We start from the raw sequence: 22,925 nt of genomic DNA, 5'->3' as shown, positions 1-22,925 counted from the left end.
TGCAGGAGTGAATTGTGGATACATATTGTAGATTTTACTCTCTCACTTTTAAGCCACAAATTATACAGCTAAGAAAAAAAATAATAATTAAAACACCAGAAAACGAATAACGTGAAATAAATGGAAGACAGAAAACTGTTTAAGCTCCTGTTTGTTTCTTTGATAGTTCTAGAAGTTTGCATTTGTGTGTGTGTGTGTGGGGGGGGTTCTTTCATTTCTCATTCTTGTGCTGAAGTTGGATTCCGCGTGGTTTTCTCACGGGCTGTGTCTGACACCCGCCATTTCCTGCGACACTTAAACGCATCACCGATAGATGGAGATAAAACTGCGCCTTTTCTGCACTTTTTTTGCTGAAGTTTTCCTTCTAAGCGTGCGGCGCTGACGCTAAAGAGAAGCTGCAGACACCGAGGCGACGCTTATAATTGACAGATCCGCGGCCGTGAACGCGGCTGTGCGCGCATCAGAGAGCTAATTAGGATTTCAGTATAAAAAAGGCCGCAGTCGGGACAGCTCGGCCTGTCCTGCCGCTGATGTCGGAGAGCTGAAGGTACAGAGGTGCACCCCAGCATGCACTCGCTCTGATCCCAAACAAGCGGATGGGATTTGGGGATTTCGCCCACGCTGCACTCTTCACGCTTTTGCTTTGTGAACGCATTGAAACTCCAACGAGGACACTGATGTTTCTGGAGACTTTAATGGCTCTGGGCTCGACCTAAAGAGGCTGCTGCTGCCTTTATGGGACGGTGAAGCTATCCTCATTTATTTTATTTTATTTTAATTTATTTCTTTTGTTTGTTTTCTAAACTGGTATCCACACTGCTGGTTCAGAGGGAAAAGCTTCGATTTCTTGGCCGGGTTGTTTTGGTTCTCTGACGGGGAGGAAGGTGAAGAGTTTTTGGGGTAAGTGCAGAAGCAGTGACCTGCTGGAGGACACGCATGTACTGGTCAGATACACCCGTGCTGTGGTGCTTTTAGAAGAGTGTGTGCAGATCTTGTCACACTCTATTTCCTGTTGCACCAGAGGAGTTTTTCCGTATTTAAAGCCTGCTCTGCGTGTCTGTGGGGCTGGTTTAAACTGTCTGACGCGTCGGGGAAGAAATAAAAATCAGGTGTCACCCTCTAGAATTTGAGATGATATCATTTAGTCCCCATTGTGGAAGTCCGTGGTCTTACAGGATGGCAGCTCGGGTGGATTTATGTAACCGTGGGGCTTTACCAATCTGCTTACATTAATTATAAGGTTACAACATCCTCTCCTTTAATGGGACACGTTTTGTAATTTGATCTCCAAGTTGTGTTCAAGAGCAGAAAAAAGCACGGTTTGCCGCTGCTTTCAGCTGATTATCTGCGCTGCCTTCATCACCACCACCATCATCATCGGTGCGCTTTTTTGGCTGCAGATCTCGGTCAGATTTGTGTGTGTGTGTGTGTGTGTGTGTGTGTGTGTGTGTGTGTGTGTGTGTGTGTGTGTGTGTAGGTAGGAGGGGAGGGCTTATAATGCCACGTGAACAGGCGACAAAAACACAGCGAAAGGACGGATTTCATAACGTCCACGCGCATTCTGCCTGCACCTCTTGAAGGAAGCTGCAATATTGTGTTTACATGCATCATCATCATCATCATCATCATCAGCCGCCCTCGTGGTGAAGCAATATCGCCCCTCAGGGTTTGTTACAACACGACAGTCCTCACGATACAGTTCATTATTATTGTTATGAAACACTTTAAAAATAAACAAAAGGAGAAACATGAAATGTTGTTTAAGGTAAGCGCGCCCACGACGCCAGGAGCGGAAGGGTAAGAAGAGGACAAGCTGTACTATTTAATATGAGACCTTTGTTAATGTTTGGTGTGATCATTCGTGGCGTCCTGTTCCAGATGTGATGTCCAGTGACAGGATGATGCAGCGCTGACACATAAACAGCGCAGCAGCAGCAGCTGCAGGAGGAGGAGGAGGGTGAGGAGGAAGGCTGCTGTTTTTGTGCCTCTTATTCCATAAAAACATCTTCATCACGTGACAGAGCATTGAAGGAACCTGCTGGTCTTTGTCACAGTGGTAGGCTTTGTTTTATCGCCTATGTTGTTGCCTCTTAGAAAAACGACCGTTAATTATTTCGTTATTACTCAGTTATGACGTTTCCGGATGATGTAAGTCTGACTGTTTAGTTGTAAAGAACATGAAAACAATCATTTTCTTAGTTCTATTTGGTTAACTCACAGATTCATTATTATTGATCTTGAAATAATTAATCATCGGGGTGATTGGAGGGAACGCAAACGCATCATCTTCTTCATTTAACTCGAAGATCCGCAGGTGGGGAACCGAGCTGCACACACACGAGTGTGTCTGATTTTTATTTTGCTTTGTGTGTGAAGTAGAGGACAGAATCCAGATTCATATTCTCATCTTGTATTTATTTACACATCCGGGTGTCTGCGCGCTCCCACCTCCCTTTTGTGGTGCGTTCAAGCCGCATGGGAAATAATCTCGACAGTAAAAACAATAACATGTAGGGGGGGTGTTCTCCCTCCTTTGTGTGGTCTCCAAGCAGAAATATGCGATTGTCTTTTCTGGGAAATAAGTAGATGACAGTCTGTCACAGCAGAAACACAGACATCTAAAGAGTGATACAAGGAAACCGTGATAATGCCATTTATGACCAATTTCAGACTCGCAAAGAGAAAAACTCTGGCTGAACATGTGGGTGGAAGACTCTGGGAACATTTTGTTTTATAAAACCAAATTAAGCAGCATAAATCCATCCACAAAAACAATTTCTACTAATCATTTAAACAACGATTTAACAATGTAACCTAAATAACAAGAAAAAAATTGAGGCACCAATTTTCATGGCTCTGCAGTTATCTCCACTGGCATGCAGCCTGCCTCCTTTACCTCTCACACAGTCCAGCAAAAACCTCTGACTGCCTCTGGCATGTTTGGAGGGGACCAAATTTGTGCTTCTTTAGCTTGCTAGCTGTCATGTCTCATAGATGTTGTTGCACTTTGGCACATATTCCAGCTGAAGCCATATGCCAGATGGCTTTCTGCTGGTATTGAGCTAAAATAAGAAAGTGATTCTTTCCCTGTCCAAGCAAAAGTCAAATCTGATCCTTTCTGTGTGGTGTTTGCGTGTCCACTCCAGGCATTTCGGCTTCCTCCCATGGTCCAAAAGCATGTTAGGTTAATTGGTGATTGGAAATTGGTTGTAAACTGCCTGAAGGCAAGGATAAGCTCCACCTTCCACATGACTCTGAAGTGGATAAGCAGGATAAGAATAAAGCAAGGATGGATCGTTGACTAAAAATTCCAAGTATGGCTTTCCAAAAGGATCCAAAAGCATTTAAAGTTTCAAAAGAAATCTTGTAAATATGGATATAAATACTAATTAGTGGAAATCACATTTTTAAAAAATAGTCGAAAATACTTTGGTAATCTAAAGTAAATGAAGTACAAATGTACCAGTAAACAAAGACAAATATTTACAAGATTAAAGTTTACAAATAAACTTTAAAACAGAGTTGTGCTTTTTATAAAATAAGAGTTCTCAAAGGGTGGATTTAAAGAGAATGGCAGGCATTAAAATCGCACAAACACACCATTTTACCTTGAATTGCGCTCTTAATCTGGAATCCATCTTTCCCAAGGGAGCCTGAAGGCAGCACAGGCATCTATTGGTCAGCTGGGCTGTTAATCAAAGCTCACGCTCCCTCCCACGTGGTGACGTCCTCGTAAAGTAACCAGGCCAGTCCATTGCGCACACAAAAGGCACAACAAAAGCCCGTGTGGGGAAAAATGAGAACCGTCATCACCCAAAGGAGGCAACAATAAGTTCCCATCTGGCAGCATCACCCATGGACCAGAGCCTGGGACGCCGACAATCATTTCTTTAAGTCCAAAAAGCAACAAGAAGTGCAAAAACCCCCCAACAACAACACCTCTCTGTCTCTTCCTCCAGCAAGCAGTTTTCCACCGAGCTGCGCTCTGCTCAGATCTGATCCAGGTGGTGAGTACAGCAGCAGCTGAAGCGCCGTTTGCCTAAAAACTGAAAGAAAGCAGCAGCCGAGGTTCTGTGTGCGCTGGATTCAGAGACAGCGCCAGGCTCAGAAAAACAAACAATGAAAGCAGACAGCAACACTGTTGCGCCTGAGCTGGCGTCGTGCTCTTTGTTGGGCATAAACAAATTTAGAAGAGGAGCAGGAGGAATTGGGAGGGCTGCAAACGCGTCTAACGGTCAGATTAACTGCTTTGGATCGTAAGACTTTCAGCGAAAACGCATGTTATCGGCTTGTTTTGGTTGGACTCAGTGATGAAGGGAGCGAGTCTTTTGTCTGGACACTCTTCCTGTTAGTGGTTACCAGAGACGCACACTGTGCTGCCTCTTTGTTTTCACTTTGCTCAGTGCGAATGTCAGCTGTTACCTGTCCTCTCCACTCACATTGCCACCCTTTTAAAATATCTTTCTGCTTTTAATTTTTTAAAAGCAGAAAGATATTTTTGTTTAATTAAAAAACAGAAGCAGAAGGTGAGATGGCAGGCGATGGAGTGCATGGACACAATAGGAGGAGGAGACAATGTTGCAGGATTCAAAGCGTCGTGTTTAAAGTGTTTTATCAGCACTTTTATCTGCAAAACTCCAGAAATGTTAAAGTTTCATCAAAGAAACAGAACATGTGGTTTAAATGGCCTGAAGTCAGCAACTTGGCTTATAAAGTGTGTGTGCGTGCGTTTGTGTTTACCTTCATTGTGTACGTGCCACTGGGGTTAAACTGAGCTAGTTCAGAGGGGATTTTGTCCTTTTCATGCAGGGATTAGGCCTCGGCACCTGTGCAGATTATACTGTATGTATGTAAACGTGGCTCTCTGCGTGGGGCCTCTGTGGGCCAGAGTGTGTCTGCATGTCAGGTTTTTACCTGGCTGATTGTGTGTGTGTTTTTGTGTATGCATACGTATATATTCGTGTGTTTGTGTTTGCAGAGCAGCCATGCTTCATGCTGCTTCCTGTTGAGTTGCGGAAGTTCCTTTGTTTTCTGTCTGGCTGCTGGCTTCTGTCTCGGTGCTGCTCTTCCTGTTGCGGCACATTGAGCTCAATTGGAAACTTCTCGAGCCTTTTTAATTGTTTTCCCTCGCAGGGCCGCAGGGTTATTGTTTTGAGGGGATTTCTGTCTAACGGGGCAACCTTTGCTATGCAGAGATTATATTAAGAGAGGCGTGTGGTGGATTTTTCCTTCACTTAGCAACTCTTGAGAGATAAAAGTGAAAGTCTGAGAGTTTGGGTGTACAATGTGCTGGTTGGTGTTTGAATGGGGAAATATGATCCACAGAGTCGGATTCACCGTATATTTCAGTCAACATGGGAAATGTGAGCCAGAGAATTTGCAAACTTCAGGAATCCTCACGCTCTGGTTTCATAGGGGGCGCTGGTGAGCCCGAAAATATAAACATTTCATATTCTTCATCCAGTTTTCAACATGATTTTAATAGGCCAGGGTGAGAGAGGGAAACACATCTCTGTGGGTATCAGGAACCTCACAGCACCATGGGTCCCTTTACATCCTCGGCCATTTTTATTTGGGAGAATTTTGGCTTCCCTGCAAGAAAAACAGAAGTGTGTGAATGTCATTTCATACCCGTTTGGAGGTGTTGTTGATATGCATTTGTCTCAGTCATTTAGCACAATTTACCACCATTTATGGAGGATGAGCTCACGATGCGCCCCCTACTGCACCCCAACCTGAACTGCAATCACATTGCAATGGGACAAACAGGAAGGGGAATGCATGTCCTGGATCTATAAAGGCACCGTTTGTAACATCTATGTAGCCATTAACTGTGTTTATCCATCCAATTATGGTAACCATGCCAACCCAACTGACATTCACAGTTTAGTCAGATGACGTTAAAGCTGTGTAGTTTTGGGAAATCTAATCTAAAGTCCTCAAGATTTATCAAGATCCAGCCGGGTGTGTTTACCACGGTTAATTTTATCTCCCTTAACCTAGTAACCTTAGTTAACCCGATTAGCATTCCGTTAGCCCTGCATGTTTAGGGGCTGAGGACTTTGACTCTCTGGTAAAGTTACTGCGTGTTGCTCATTTCCTGAAAGTCAGTAGTTCAGCAGAAAAAGGCTTAAAAAAATCCATATGAGGGAAGATGCACTTTGTAAATCAGTAACAAAGTTAAACACAAGCAGGCAAAGATGACTTTTCTCAGCTGTCGGTGGAAACTTAATCAGCGCTAAAAGCACAGCAAATATCAGGCGTGCATTCAACAGGTGTCCAGAAACTCGACACCAGTGTTCAGGTGCTCTGCGCCTCCTGGCTGCTGATACACTGCTGCAAATCAATACATGTACCTTCAATCAGCCAATCAATCAGTCCGTCACCTTTAGCACCTTCAATCAGCGTGTGCTCTTCACATGCAGCAACCAGTAAAATAGAAAATGACACAAAATATGATTTTTAAAAATGAATACAATGCTATTTTTAGCACCATGCACAGCAGTGAATGTTTGTCTGCAGAGCTGAACAGTGAGTGGGTCTGAATGTGTTCAAATCGAATTCTGCGTGAGTTCCACTGCACCTTTAAAAGTTACAGCAGTGATTCATTTATTTTGTGTAAATGTGGAGAAATGCCTCAGTAAATAAAAATGTGTTTTCTGGCCTGGCTACAATGCACAAACCTAACGATTAATCATGATTATTCTGAGAAGTTTAAAGGTCAGGACACCGAGTGGGTGGGGCTTTGCATTAGCTCTTCGTGGGTTTACTCGTTGCAGTTTAGTTTGCAATGTTTAGCTTCAGGTTAGTTTTATTTTCTGAATTTTATAAAAGTGCGGGTTTTACTAAGGGCCAAGATACGATGCTCACAATAGCAAAATGCAACAGTTTGTGAAGGAAGTTGAGTCACAGTCCGGTGGACATCCCAGTAATCACACACTCCAAATCCTCGTGAGGCTGGTTGTGTCACAAACCCGACCACACTGGGGGGAAAACTAAAACTAAGAACACTTCCTCAGTTTTTCTATTTGCTTTTAGTTTGGCGAGCACAAAATATCCTCTCATTTTATTCTTTTATCCAAGTCTGTTTGTGGGATGTTTTTAACACCTACTTTTAGTCTTTTCTTGATTTAGATTCAGTCCAGGATCACAGCCTTGGTGTCTGGGATGGGGCTTGTTCAGGCATGTCCGTGGAAGTTTGAAATCTGGGAAAAAGTCTGCATGCTGTTTGGATCTGGTTTAATAATTAAATGCATTTTAAAACATTCTTGCAAAGACCTTTGCAAACTTTTGTGATCATATTTATTCATTTTAACAAATGTGGGGACACAGTTTGCTGTGGGAGACCCCTGCCAACACAGACTTCTGATTGTGTATGGAGAAGCGATATGTGTGGTGGTGCTGTTAGCAGAAAGCAAAAGATGGAGCAAACCAAATCAAAGGAGGCAGAGGGGGAGAGATCGATTACACTGAGCTTATTTAGGCTCGGTTTCTAGCCTGTACAGGTGCGCTTAAATGACTCTAACAACTCCCCCTACCTGCACAGTCCCACAGGAAGCGCAGAGTAACCGTAGCAGTGTGAAAGTAACATCTGCATGTCAGTGCAGTTCCAGGAGCCGACGAGTCCCCGCAGGACATTACATCCTAACGAGATCATCAATGTCACTCACTTCACCTGCAAGTGGTTTTAATGTTGTGGCAGATCTGTGCAGGTCTGTCACTCCGGGCTCTCTTTTTTTTTCTTTTTGAGGTTAAAAAAATTCCACATATGCATTTTTATGTGAGCATTAATCTCTTATTGGTCAGCTGGGAGTCGCATGCTTGCAAACAGGAGTAGGAGGAGGAGAAGGAAGACTCCACGTGGGTGGATGTTTAGCATCTGTGTAGATCTGCAGACGTGTTTTTCATGAACCCCTTTCAAAGCTCGCACCTATTATCGGGCCTCTGTTTCATTGTCTCAGCAGCTGTGCTGGTGTGCAGTTTTTACTGCGGCGCTGCAGGTGCCTGCTTTCACTTTTACCTCTGAAACCTTTGCAGACAGTCGTGCCTCTTTCTTCTTTAAACGCCACGTTCCAAGATAAGGCCAAGAGATGTGACTAATGGTATCCTTTGACATAAAATCCCAGAAAGTTGATTCATATAAACAAACGTTTCATCAGTCAGCCAAGTTCATTCCAGACTGAAGAAATCACTCGGCTGAGTGATGCAACACTTCTCCTACTGAAAACACTGCCTGGATCGTTCGGCGTGCATTAACATACTTTGACGTCAAGTGTCCAACAAAAATGATTATGAGCCATTTGTTCGTGTAAATTAATGACATGAGAGGAAAACTTATCGAGCTACTTGAAAAACTGACATCTGAGCAGCATTTCCTTAAGTTTCTACAGGCACAAGAGTTGGTGCCGAGTTTTAGATTCGAAATCCTGTATATTTTTGTCTTTTGAACGATTTTTGTTTCTCCTGAGAAATTCCTCTGACTTATCTCCAAGCTGCTGATCTCTTCTCGCATCTTTCAGTCTAAAGAGACAAAATGAAGACAGGCTGGTTTCTATCATGTGCTGTGAAGAAGAAAATAGTTTGAGAGCAGGTGAAACGTGTTATGTGGCTTCTGACTCGTTGTCATATTAAGTTACATAACCATGCAGCCGTGTTGGTCGGGGACAACATGCGACTGTAATCACTTAATAGATGTTTCTAATCAAATGATTGCTCCAGTGAACGAGCTGTTTATATTGGAAATGCAATTAAGCTCACGAGCGCTATAAATAGGAAGTGCGGAACGTGCCGCTCACCACATCATCTCTTTCCTTTTCCCACTTATCCGCAGGTTTGATTTTCTCCCGTGGTGTCTGTGTGGAGCGTGCCACACACCCACTCCACAACAACGACGGCTTTTGCTTGCATCTTCCAGTGTTTCTTCTGTCAGCAAGTCCAGCAGAGCTGCAACTCTTCCAGTGCCAGCCCTGACACCAGCGAGGAGCCCTGCCCCACTGACATGGTGAAGATGACCAAGTCTAAGACCTTCCAGGCTTACCTGCCGTCCTGCCACCGCACCTACAGCTGCATTCACTGCCGAGCACATCTGGCCAACCACGACGAGCTCATCTCAAAGGTATGACGGCTCCACACGAGCTTGCACTTGTCTCACAAATCTCACAGCAGCTACCCTTGGTGCCATCCCGAAGGTCAACTAGAGAGAAATATTACATTAGTGCAGCGTGCTTAAAACACCCTGATCAGCAGCGAGTGTTGGCCCTCTCCTTAGAGCTATAAATAAAAGCTGGGAGTGTCGGCCCATTCTGTAAGCTATAAATAAGCGTGGATAACGTGATGTAGTCGAAGAAGCAAATGTAGGTTACTGTGGCACAGTAAACTGTTTTTAGCCATACTGTCTGTTTGAAGACACGTCATGACGTGAGAGCAGAACAGAGAATTAATCTGAGCGAGCGCCAGCAAGCTGCTCCGCGCCGCACACTCGTGTTTGTTTGACTACTATGGTGACCAGCATGCCGCAGGAACTTCTCGTAATCTGCCGTGCTCGCCTGAGCTGACAGAAAATTTTAGTTATATAAAATCTAAAATGCGAGTTTGGAAGAGCTACGAGACGGGAGTCTGTCGATAAATGGGTCTCTCGAATCCCATAAACTGGCCTCGCTTCCTGAGCTCATAGCCTGAAGCCGGTGTGGAAGTGCATAAACCTGCAGTGTTCACGAAGGCCAGCAGGGGGTGAGACATTCAGTTGCAGGGTGAGTCCACCTTGTTATTGACAAACCGTTACCGTATGAGTGTGAGGTGTCCTTTAATTGATCGCATCTGGTTTCAAAAAGCTACCATGGCGATGGCCGAAATGTGTGATGTCACTATCGCTATGTCCGTCTTTAATATACAGTCTATGGTTGAGCGTTCTTTAGCATAGTGACTAGCGCAGTTCACTCTGTTATAACCTAATGTTGTGGTATTAAATGTATGTTTTACAACCAAATATTTACTTTCAGCCAGCTCAGCGAGCGGGCGTGCTCACGTGAATTTTGGGAGCTTTTGTTTTTTTTCGATTGTTCCTTCAAAATAAGAGCTCAGCTGCCTCGTGTTAGGAATAAGGTGGATCGTGTGCTTTAAAGCCTTAACAATGTGCTACAAGAGATTCACTGTGCAGTATTTTATAGACTGTATATCAAAAATGGTGTCACCTGCTGTGAAGGCTCAAGCTTTAGCATTGTTGATGCCGCCATGTTTATTTTTCCTTCTTTGGAGCTGGCGATGAAACCACCTTTAACCAAAACGTGGTTATCCATAACATGTGTCACATAACTTCATTATAAATACTTCTGAAGGCACAAACAGCACAAACATGCTGAGGAGGTTCAGTGACTCAGTCAGATTACCTAAAGGCTCACAGGCTGCGAGTGGCTTTACCCGTCTGTGTCACAATCCACCTGTTACTCAAAGTGGGTCACCTCCTAGTATTGCATAACTTAAACAGCTGACATGTGTAAATAAAAACCTTACGGGTGTCATTGAGGGGAAACTGAAACTGCTGCGTGTTTGGCTATTTTTGCTTCTGTGGCTGTTTTTGAGTTAAAAACGTCAAAGCTGAAAGAGCCGCTTTGGTTCGCTGAGCATCTTTGGTAACCTCGTACGTGCTTTGAAAATCTGAGATGGAAAAATCAAGACAGTCGAGCTTCGTATCTGCGCCGCTGGCCTGGGGACGTGTTTTTGTTTGTGTTAGCTCATATCGTATATTGTCATGATGTAGATAAGTGTGGCTTTAAAGAGCTGCATATTGCAAAATGTCAGAGATAATGTCTTCAGATTCCATAATCTCCATGAACAAAAGTTTTAAATAAGTCAATGCATGGATGGCAACACTTTAGAAAGCCACAAAAATCATTCAATCTCAGATGTTCATTGACTGAAAGTTTGAGGCTGATGAGCATGAAAACCTCAGCGCTCTTCTACTCACCTTACCTGTCATCGCTGGGCTGGTGTGACTAATATTCCTGTGATTGTGCTTTTCATTCTGACTTTACCCTTTTTTTAAGGTAAATTACCTTCATCATCATCCACTCCTGTCGAGTACGAACAGCGTAAAGGTGCTGGTAGAAATGATGTGTCACTCGTTGAATCCAGTGTTGCCGTCAGACTATTGTCAGAGAAATTCATCTCCGCGAGTCTGTGACCTGAAGCGAATCTAGACGACACATTATTATAAGCGTCATAAAGTGTCCGACGGTGCCAGTCTGGATTTAAAGTCGGGAATCTCAGGGAAAATCTCTGAAAACGCGAATATTAGGACCACTAATTTCCGCACAGTTTTCACAGTACCTGGTGGTGGGACTGGTTTTCAACTGGTCGCTGGTATCAACTCGTGACCCCTCCTCTGTGATGTGTCTGTGGAGTCAAATGTCTGCGTAGTCCTGTGGAAAAAAGCCTCAGTATTAACTTCCCATCATAAATGACTGCTGATCGTTTTGTTGCTGCCTGCACATAAATCCTGTCTTCACTAATGATCAATTCTAGCAGAGACCAAACCAAGCAAAAAACCTCATTTTACAGTCAGAGCGCACAGCAGGACGCTGAAGATTCAGCCAATTTCCCAAAATGAAATTGTCCTGCCAGGGCTGGTCATTCATCAGCCCACAGAGAGTGACAAATGTGAACCTGAGTCAAATACAAAGAGCTCTGTGGCCCCTTAAAGTCTGTTTATTACACGATTTCTGTATCGAAGTCCACGCTGGCATTTGGGGGCACAAACGCGCAAAAGTGTGAAAGCGTCGCTTTAACGCCGGTCGTGAATCGGCAGCTGGAGGGGAAAGTTTCAGAACTGTGAGATGAAGCAGAGCAGAAGTGGTGACCTTTACGTGTTACGACGGCGTGCTCCTCTGCGTTAAGGCCTTCCCGAGCACTAAGCTGATTATTTAAATGGAAAAGTTGATCAATCTGAGCTTGGATCGACTGTGTGGAGGCTGCGCTGCTGTAATGACCTCACGTACGTCATGTGGTACTCACTTGGAAAAAACTGAAACCAAGTACAGTCGAGTAAGGGCTGGCATTTATTTTTACATTAAACATAAAGTATGCATTTCCACGTAACATATTTGACATAAGATAAAACAAAAACAACAACATGAAATCCGACATACCTGATAAAAAAGGTAAAAGAAAGAAAGACCTCCAAGTAAATAATTTGCCCACTCCAGCTCCGACGACCAAATACAAACAGTGGGGAAGAGGGTTAGCTCAACCCACCACAGCTCCCAAGCTAGCAAGGAGTATATATTCATGCTAGCATTTATGGCACCTAAAACACATTTATGATACACACATACTACACACTTATAACATCTAACAAAAACAGGCTTAATAATGACAATAACTGAATTAAAATCGCAATCAGAAACATCCAGGTGGCTAAATATGCATTATATGTGTGTTTTAAAGTGTTGGAAAGAAATGACACCCACCTCTCCCACAGGGGAATTGTAGAAAAGGGGAGAGGCAAAAGGGGTACACTGTATTTATAGGATTGCACCAAAGAAGAAGAAGAAAAGAATGAGGAGGGGCTCTAACTGATAATGAACATAACTACAGGCTTGGAGGTCCTAAAAGTCAGGTATAAAAGGAGCAGTTTGGGAGTTTAGAGCACATTTTGGGTAATTATAACAATGTGATTTATGACCCTGATACATGGGTACTACTGGAACAGCTGTAACATTACCACTGGCCCCTATGTCAAAAATCCAGTGTTTAAAAATTCTACATATATGTGCTAATTCTCTCCTGAAGCAAATGCTGATAACTCTGTTTGTTGGTGCAAGCACAACAGCACGCTCAGTGAAAAGCTTTACCAGCAGCCTCTCAGAAGGTTCGGAGGCCTCGAGGTGGTAAGTTTGGAGTTGCAAAGTCTGCACAACGACAATTTCACTGGGTTTTAATTTTTAACGAGTGTCATAAATCATGAATGGATGTGCCTTTGGCCTGAGAGAGGGGGGGGGGTGTCCTCATTTATCTGCGCCTCACTTAACCTGTCGTGAGCCATGTCAGATATGTGGATTTATCTCCACGCGCAGCAAAGACTGTGACAGGGGAGAAAGGAGGTTTTATGCAGTGAAGGTTTATTGGATCCTGCGCGGGGAAATTAAATTGTTGCTCCAGCAAAGTTGAACTGAAACCGGGTGGCTGTGGGTGGTGGTGGTGGTGGTGGGGGGGATAAAGCAATAAATGAAGAGAAGTTTAGCCGATGTGGCTCATGCAAATAACCTTCAGTTTATCAGCAGAAGAAAAATGTAGAGGGAAACATGATTCATTCATGGGATGTTATTTAAATCGAGGCACCATTGCTTGCTCTTGTAATTAATACATTTCTTTCGCGCTTTTGCAAATAGGAAGTCGATCGTGGAAGAAAAAGCTATTAAATGTAACTTTTATGACACGGCTCATCCTCAATGGTCAAAGCTGGATTAAAAAAAAACGTTTAGTTTTCATTACGATGGATGAAAGTGAAGCTGAAACAATAATAACTGCCCTGTTGCTCAGTCATTCTCTTATCAGCGGCTCCTTGTTTACCATCAAGTAGCAGCTTGTTGTAATCTCCTCCATAACCTCTCGCTCAGTTGACACAGCGGCTGATGACGGCCGATCGGTGACTTACTGGATCAGGGCCGGTCCGCATGCTTTGAGGTCAGTTTGACTTTCTCTGTGTGACTTGGAGAAGACGAGCATGTAGCAGGGAACGGAACAAATGCTTTTACACACTCTTGGCTGCGATGGGCCGTCTCCGATTCAAACGGTGCCAAAACTAGAGGTCAGCTGCTGTTTTCCAGAGCAAAGTTCCCAGAGAGCTCTTTTTAAGGAAAATATGCAATACTGTGTGTTACTGAGTACAGGCCTGTGTGGTTAAGGTGCTGCTGAATCTGATCAGGCGTAATTTTGCATTGAAATGTCAGCCAAAAGAAGCCGCCTGTTTGCCTTTTGAAATATTTAATCTGCAGTTACACCAGCACTGCACGGCTCGAATGGCCGGTGTGGCAAATGTCTCACCGCGGTCATGTGTTATTATGAGCATCAAACCCACGTTTCCTGTGCTGCAGTCATTCTTCTTGATGTTGCCTCCCGTGTGACAAACTGTTAGATGGAAGCAACACAATAATGACGGTCAGAGCGGGAGGAGCTGAAGGTGTTGAAGGTTGTTGAGCCTGTCTGCTGGCTTTATTAAAGTCACGCCACATTGTTTCTCAGTGTTCCTCAGAGATGACACTGGAGCAGGAATGCTGGAAAACCAGCAGCACCAGAGCGCTTCTGTCTGGGAGCTGATTTATGACTTCACATTAGCCACGTCCGTGCTGGCCTTTGTTTGGTTTGTGGGCTTTATTTCCATGGGAATAAATTAAACCTGTCTTGTTTTCTCATGAATTATTGAGGAATCAAACCGCAGACATCCTGCTGCTGTGTTTACTAACATATAACCAGAGATGGTGTTGCTGTGGTTAAAGCTGAGAGGCGATGTTTGCGTCAGACTGCAGTCAGAAACGCCAACGCGCTTTAAAATGCCCCGCGCTGTTGTGACAAGTGCAAACGATTCAAGTAACAATTAGCCGACCAGCAAACTGGTGAATAATTACATTTGTTTAACTGGTCAGGAACACCAAGGCAACATTCACGAAACTCCCCGAACAATAACCGAGCTGGTTGGTGGTTTATGATGTTAAATAGTTATATACGGCCATAAAAATCTCTATTCTCCATCTGTTTCTTAGGAACGCGATTAGTTGGCAGTGCTAAACAGTTCCCAGTACACCACTGGAGTAAAGAGTGAAGTCACTGGGTTGTGTTGCTGTGTTTACTGGACTAATGCGACTGATGACGGACGACCTCTTTAAGCCAAACAATCCACGTCTATAATAATTGGATTTCATTAAGAGCGCTTCCTCGGACAGGCTGTTCTTCTCCGGCAGGTTTCAATGCTTAAAATGAGGCTCTTTGCTCCTATTCTGCCTTCATAACACTAATATCTATGTAGCATGTTTTTTTTTTTTTTCTGTAAATCCTGACCTGAAGTGCACGTAATATTTTTATTTTTCCCCCCAACTCACTTCATTGCTAGTTTTAATTAAAAAAGGTAAAAGGCGTCCAGAGAGATCAGATGCTACAAAAGGCTGCGTGCACTTCATTTGGATGCAGATATTTCAGCTGAAGTTCAATTAGCAGCCTTTCATCGGGGTAAGTGTCAAAAGGGTTTCTCAAGGCCGCCGTGCATGTGCTTCCTCCTGCAGCCTCGCAGGAGATAATTTCACAATCGTAGCTCCTGCAGTTCAAGCGCCGCATAATTAATACAGAAAGCAATCAGAACACGGCCAGAAAAACTGCAAATGTCAGGAAAACCTGCGACGCAGCGCAGCAGTAAATGTATTTTGTTGCATAATGCTGCCACGTGGACTCACAGCCACAGTAACAGACGCTTTGCCTCCTTCATACGAGTGCAGGAATGCATTTTCAGTCTTTTTCTATTGTTTGAGAAATTGCAATTGAATGATTTTATTTTTAAAGTAGAGATGTCTCTCAAAATAGGGCAACATACGATTATGTCTTTGACCACCAGTATGTCACCTAAAGTAGTATAATCCATGTAACTGTAGAGAGGCTAATTTTGAGGATAATTATCAATAACATGAGTGCTGATTTAAATTTCCTAGCAATCATTTCAAAATAAAATAACCATCGTAGTTACAAAATAAAAGTTCTGCCCATGCTCAACATCACCTGAACCCCTTGTTTGACTTTTGAGCTAAAGAAAGTTTGTATTCAGCAGTTTTTTAAATATTGTCATGTGATTCAAAATAATGAAAAAGCTTTGAAACCTGCGAGTGACTCGACCCGCAGGCCTCCTGTTTACGACGGTGACGTCAGGGAGCAGAGCGCTGACGGATGTGACCGTTTAATATGTTTCCAAAATTTCATTTCAAGTGTTGTTAGATCACATCAGGACCCCTCCGAATGTTCTCCTTGCAGCACTCTGATTGGTGTTTCTCGCTCCGCTTTATGTGGAAGCGTCGTTGTTTATTGTTGACCCGGTTGTGATCTTTGTTGATGGATAAAAAACACAAACGTGCATTTTAATGTCTGATTTCACACAAATGCATCGTACCGTGAAAACATCCATCTGGAAATCATTCTTAATATCTCGATATTGATTGTTGACCGTACCTCACACTGATCTATTAATAAACTCCTCTTTCTGCGCCACACCTCGCTGCCATGTGTGTGTTCAGTCCAAGGCGGCATCGCTGGACCTCAGCATCGAGCCTTCTAAGCCGATTATGTTACTCAGGAGAAGATGACACCGTAGTCTGGTGTTTTCCACTGCATGGTGCCAAGGACCGCTCGCCTTGTCCATGTTTGATTTTCATCTCGAGTGAAAGTATCTCGCACCGGTAGTGCGTTATGTGGGGTTTTTTCATTGTACGTGGTCTAAGCAGAGGAGAAAGTAGTTCCTGAGCCCTGTTTAAAAACAAAAACACAAAGGGAAGTGTTGGAGGAGATCTGCAGGTTCTGACAGATTTCTCTCCATCGCTGCAGCCTGGGTGCTGGAAATCCCCTGAGTCAGGTATAAAAAAGAAGAGTGGGGGAAAAATGTTTCGTTACCGAGCTTGTGCACAGAGTCTTCGAGGCATGCCAGGCAGCGAGGGAAGATGCAGATGGAGCAGCCTGAAAGAGAGGATTAACCTGAGCACATGGACCAGAAGGAAGTATGGCAGGCACAGTGGCCTCCCCCCTCCCGCTTCAGCCACTAAACTAAATATGTTTATTACCCCAGCCCTGAGTGGAGATGGTGATGTATGTTTTTTATGGTGGAAACCTGATGAAAATGTTTGAGGCAGTCTTGGGATTGATGTGCATCAGCATCAGTTAATGTGCAGATTACTTGTACGGCTGTTTATCAATTAAAAGAGGAATTAATCAAACAAATGCAATATTTATAATATTTTATGTCTGTTTATTTCCTGGGCTGATTCCTGCAAACTGCTGCAGCAAAGCATGCAAAGTAAATAAACATATTTAAGCTGGATTTTAAGTTTGCCAGCAAACATGTTCCTCGGGAAATGATGCTAGATTGTTGCTGTAGGATATATATCTATTTTATATTTATATTACAGCAGACAACTTTTTAAATATATTTCTCACTGTTCTGATTGAGTTGAGGCTAAAACTGTGCCGATATCCAGGCCTGACTTGTTACAGTTCCTAAGCTCTGATTCTATGGTCTGTTTTTGTCACTGATTTGTTAACATGAAGGGCAGCTAGACAATCAATGACACGGTTTAATTTCAGTCAACACCTTCAACCCAAACACGCTGAACACAAGACGCGCAGGCACAAAATCTGATCGGACACGTGTTGTTGTTGTCATCCTGAGCACGCAGCTTCTTTTCAGCATCGCTGTCGCTTCATATTTTTATCAGATGCGGGTTACAGATAGCGATACGGCATCCTGAAATCAGAGCAGCGGTTAAGAGCAGAGCGTGAAGGCCTGCAGTGTGAACGTGGTCCTGGAGCGGGAGGATGCCGCCCGAATACTGACGAGGAGGCTGAGTGTCTCATTCAGCACCTTGGCCTCGTCCCACCCATCGGGCTGATGGAAGTCCCTCTAATGGATTGATCGCACTTTTCATTTCTCACCATTAAAAGACGCAGCTCCTTTTTCGTCTTTCTTTTTTAAACCATCTTTAACTGGAAGTTTGCCTGTGACAGAGAAGTCAGTTTAATATTGCTCTTCTTTCTCTCTTCTTTAAAAAAAACTCCATTTGACCAGGAAGGTTTTGTTGAACCTTTTCGCAGCAACATCAGCGGTGATGTTTAGCGGTGATTGTCTCACTTATAGACAAAAGTCCTCACCTACAGTACATCCATCGCACCTGTGGGTTACAGACAATTTCAGTTTTATTTTAATGGCATCACTTCACAACAAAAACGATCTCATGGAGAGAGAGAAAGCCCCAATGATTCAACAATCCCATATCTGCAAACACTTGGTGACAGTGGGAAGAAAGAACGGCATATTAAGAGAGGCAAACAAAACTGGATGCCTCTAAGAGGATCACAAACCTTTAGATGACCAGATATCCTGTAATGATCACGCCAAGAGTGCAACATGGAAAAAGGACTAAAACTTTAAATGCGTCCACTCGCAGGAAAACGTTGAGTGGGAACACTGGAGTGTGTCTCAAATATTTGGATGAGCCACAACATTTCAGGAAAGATGAGATAAAAGTTTTAAAGCCTCGTCCTGACTGTGCAGCACGGCGGAGGAATCATCGTGGTTCAGCGCTGCTTTTGAACCAATGAATGCAAAAGTTTAGCAAGGTTCACAGGCGGGTTTGGGTAATGCAACAACACAGAGACTCAAAGCAGCAAGTAAACCAAAAACTGCAGTTTCAAATAAGAAAACTGAGGTTTGGAGGGATGACATGAAAAGGACAATTTCTTCTATAATCAAGTTCAAACTGCGTCTCATTAGTTCATGTTGAAGTTTCACATAAGCTCTGATATGTCCCGTCGGAGCATATCTGTGAGTGAACGCTACAGGACTTATAATAAAACAGAAGCCAACACAAACTCTACAAACACCAGATCTACTTTCCTTACAAACGCTGTCTAACTGAATTTATACAGAGCCTTGGGATTTAAGAAGATTAAGTTGGAGCTGAGCTTCACCTGCAACAGCCAACATCTGTTCAAACAGATGGTAAAAGTTGACCTCAGCGTGTTTGTTATAAGAGCTCTGAGTTAATCTCTTTTCTTTCCTTTTTTTTAAACACAAGTGTTTGTTTTACAGCTTCTCTTTCATTTTTATGGCGTCATTTTAAGAAGAAACGCCAGTGACACAGCACACTCACTGCTCTCACGGTGGATTTATGTATCGTGTGTTTGGCTGAAGGAGAAGATTTCTGTGTGCGAGGTCTTGTTCCCTTTAGTCCCATGTGGTCAACAGGATATTCAGGGATTTTGAGATTTGCTTTGTAGAATTTATTTCTTGGGAACAAGCGTTTTAAAACAAGTGTGATTGCAGCAGCTTAAAGAAATGAGCTTGGTAACCACACTCCAGTTTTTGTCATGTTTTATTAAGCAGCAAAAAAACAAGCTGTGTGAATATTTCCAGCTGGTATCTGATTCTTGCTGCATGGTTAAACAGTCAACAGAGCAGTCCCTGGGATGTCTAGCTGGACCGCTGGTAGGCTGGAGGACGCTCGGGTTGCCGCCTGTCTCCCAAAGCTACTATCCGAATTTCTTTCTCTCTTTTTTTCTTTTTAATCTTGTAGGATTTTCTGTTGCTAATGTTTTAGTGAATGTTGCAGCAGCTCGAGAAAAAAACACAAGCAAAGTAAAAATAGACTGTGGGAAACAGATAAGGGCAGCAAGAGATGGAGCCTTTTGCCAGTTGTTCAGCTGATGGCGAGCCACAGAGCAGCACAGATATGACAGAGTAACCCGCCACCCTCTCTGGCCTAAACGCTGCCGAGGACTTGTTGTTAACTCCACGGGGACCGACCCAGTTCCCTCTCGCAGCTAAAGGTCGCATGTCTTGTGGCGCTGGACTGCACTGCATGTGTGCATAGATTTCCCTTCAAACACAAACACCAAAGTTAAGGATGTGACAGTAAGAGTTCTGCAGAGAGAAGGGTTTCCTTTTTTGCACCTCAAATTTGTTGCTGGGACGAACTGCTAACGTCTGAAATTCAACTTTGCCGGTTTGGACAGATGCTGGGCAGTTAAAGATGTCCCCCGGGCCTCAGTGCTGGTTGTGGCTGTGGTCAGTGAAGGAGGCAGCTGGTGCTCCTATTAGGCGGTATTAGCTCAGCGCCCTCAACCGCAACAACAAATGTATCTGCCACACTCATTTGCAATGGAAAAAGCAAAGCCGATCGAGGCCTGTCGCCCAGCCTGGGATGACGGGACCAGAGGATGGAAGCCTGGCAGGCTCTGTTGTCACTCACTGTGACGGCTTTACTGCGCTCTGTTTACATTTTACAGAACAGTCGTGTGTATGTTTAATGGCAGGCAAATAGCAGGATAGTAAAAAAGGCCAGTTTTCTTTTTATTACCTCCAACAGCAATCAGGACTACATATGTGAGTGAGTGTACCCTCCAGTATTACTGAAACAGCCCCAACAATTGGCCACTCCCCTGTAAACAAACTTGGTGACTGTGGGGAGAAAGAACTCCCTCCCGGTCAGCAGCAGGCGTCGGCTGTCCCTCAGGGACCTGCTGGAGCGACACTACCATAAGTTGTTTGTGCAAGCGTCTTCTTAGGACCTATAGTCAGATTTTAAGTTTAAGCGACCTCTAGTGGCTCTGTGTGGAAATGCAGTAACATGTGCACTATGTGCGTTAACTTTAAACATTGTGGATTTGCTTTTTATTCTTTTTAAGATTGTGTCTCTATTTTAAACCAACTCCTGATCTGTAGCATACTACTGTAAAGTATTAATTTTGAATTATCAATGTAAAATTCTCTTTAATTGTGTCTTTGGTTTATTTTTGGCAGATGCTATCAGACTCACATCTGCTAACGGCTAAACGTGTCATGCCGATATAATATGAACCTGGGTAGTTCTGTCTGTGATAGTCCCACTTCCCACAGGTAAGGCATAGCAAGCTTTATCTGCCTCGACAATAATGGGAACCATGATTTACTAAATGAACACGATGTTATATTAAATGCAACATGGAACTAGTGATTGAGCCTATAAAGTAATCTGGAAAGTATTTACTGAGCTCATGGAGGAAGTGAGAATCAGGCCCATTTTCCCATAGATTACTATACAACCAGACATCTTTGCAACAATAGGAATCACCCCTGCTGGACATTTGAATGACTGCAAGTTTAAGGCACTTTAATGGATACTTTATTGATCCCCATGGGGAAATTACTTGTTTTTCTCTGCATTTGACCCATTCACTCAGTGAAGCAGTGGGCAGCCCACTAAGCAGGCGCCCGGGGAGCAGTGTGTAGGGACGGTACCTTGCTCAGGGGTACCTCAGGGTAGCCGTTAAGTGGATTCGAACCGCCGACCTTCCGATCATGGGGCGACCCCTTTACCTACTGAGCTATCCCTGCCCCACTTTCTTGTTTGCTTCACGTTCTCTCTGTAAACAGCTCAGCAGGCTCATCTGTGCTACTCTCAGACAAAACCTGCCGCTGTCATTGGTTTGTTCTCATCATTTCTGTAAATGAAGACTGAAACACCCCAAAAATGTTATTTGAGTACTTGACTCAAAGTTTCTTTTGTTTGCAGCAGCATGTAAAGCGCTATACAAATACAGGCCATTTACCATGAACACATAGGACCCCCGGTTACCCACATCATCCTTCTCTGCAGAGACATTTTTAATTCCAGCCTCATAAGGAAGGCTGTGTTTGATTTGCCTCAAGGAATCCCTGCTTATGCTATTTTCAGGGATGTAAACATAACAGTTCCTGTCTAACGAGAAAACTCCACGGGGTGCGTTTAATAAAACTGATGCAGGGTTTTCAGCTCATTTTGGGGGTGATGACGATGATTAAAGTAGTTATTATTAGCTGTGTGTGTGCGGGTGTGTGAATCCCTGTTAAACTGCAGCATTCCTCAGACATCAGTCTTCTATCAACTGCTGTGAAAGCTGCTTTGTTGTTCAGCAGATGCACTGAATACCTGGAGCTGCATGTCAACAGTGGAGCTTGAAATGTTGAGATTGCAGGCGGAAAAACTGTAAAAATGTGACTCATTAGATTTTTACCTTGATTTTATATGATCCATTTATTCAAAACAAACTTTCATCTGTTTCCTCATAGCCCTACTTGTACTTTAATACTCTACTTTTGAGTAGAGTATTGACCTCTTCTTACATGACTGTCCATGCAGTACTTAGCAGAAACTGAAGTTTGTGAATACTGAGTCATTGTTTATGTGGTCTAATGTTTTTACTGCTCTCACGTCCACATTATTCATAGACCTGTCTGTGTTGTTCATCTGCTCAGGCTTCTGCATTTTTGAGCCTCATTTTATTCCTTACCTGCAGCCAAACTTGTGCAGGACTGTTGATAAGGTGGAAGAACAAGAATGCACAGCAGTCGAGGGGGGAGAAGCACCCCGGGGCGTCAGATGCTGACATTCTTGAACTCAGCGGTGCGGCGCAGCTCTTTAATGTCAACTTACATGATGTCTTTTTCTCTCTCTCTGGTTTCAGTCATTTCAAGGCAGTCAAGGAAGAGCCTATCTGTTTAATTCAGTGTAAGTATGAATCTCACACCTCCAGCTCACCCTCCTTGTTTCTCATATAAGCAGTCTGACCTATAGCTTAGTTTGGCTTTAAAACACAGTTCAGTTATCTGAATTCTTCTTTCACTCCACTTTGCTTTCAACATTTGCCACTTTCATCAGTTGAAACACCATGTTAGCTGATGAAATGTTGAAAGCACTTTCTTCTTAACTGCACAGGCCAAAATTTTGAACTGAAAGAGGAACGATCACCTCCACTAACCCCGTTCACTTCTGCAGAATTTGCCGGAGTAGCCATTTACAGTTATTTTGATAAGTTCTACTCAGCACATGCTTTATGCACGCACATAATCACTGTTCAGGAAAAGCACACTTAAAGCAACCCATCCTTTAATTAATAGTTCCCACCCCCATGTCCTCATAGATGCACACATTCCAGTGATGAAGGTTCATAGGAGGAAATGTTGTGCCGGGATGCTTCTTTGTACACCTGCATCTTATCAGTGCACTGCTGCAGCCAGAGCTGTTAGCATGAGATGCACATAAATTTTCATGCTCTCGGAGCATGGATCTGTCATGCATGCAGACTGCACCACAGTTGGCTTACAAACACCTCCTTTAGGTGGCCTCTGTGGGTTCATAAAATGATATTGCATGCTAGAAAATTTA

General features: G+C 43.5%; 1 protein-coding gene across 4 annotated transcripts in view; it reads left to right on the top strand.

Moving 5' to 3' along the window:
- Nucleotides 1–315: 315 nt before the first annotated feature.
- Nucleotides 316–22,925, top strand: part of ypel1 (yippee-like 1) — a 30,126-nt gene continuing 7,516 nt past the window's right edge. Inside the window, exons 1-3 of one of the 4 annotated variants that reach the window (XM_086315510.1) lie at nucleotides 316–900; nucleotides 8,831–9,115; nucleotides 22,225–22,268. In XM_086315510.1, coding sequence (XP_086171636.1) covers nucleotides 8,999–9,115; nucleotides 22,225–22,268 — 161 coding nt within the window. In that variant the 5' untranslated portion in view covers nucleotides 316–900; nucleotides 8,831–8,998. Of the gene's footprint in view, nucleotides 901–924; nucleotides 2,057–3,521; nucleotides 4,008–4,265; nucleotides 8,591–8,830; nucleotides 9,116–22,224; nucleotides 22,269–22,925 lie in introns of those variants that run through there. The other 3 variants (XM_086315511.1, XM_086315509.1, XM_086315512.1) reach the window with 3 other exon arrangements.

This window comes from Aulonocara sp. 'chitande type north' Nkhata Bay, linkage group LG12 (genome assembly GCF_057382095.1).
Source record: "Aulonocara sp. 'chitande type north' Nkhata Bay isolate Kocher_YH1m ecotype deep benthic linkage group LG12, A_spYH_male_GT1.1, whole genome shotgun sequence".
In the NCBI taxonomy this organism is placed as follows: domain Eukaryota; kingdom Metazoa; phylum Chordata; class Actinopteri; order Cichliformes; family Cichlidae; genus Aulonocara; species Aulonocara sp. 'chitande type north' Nkhata Bay.
This window is presented reverse-complemented; position numbering and strand designations above follow the sequence as displayed.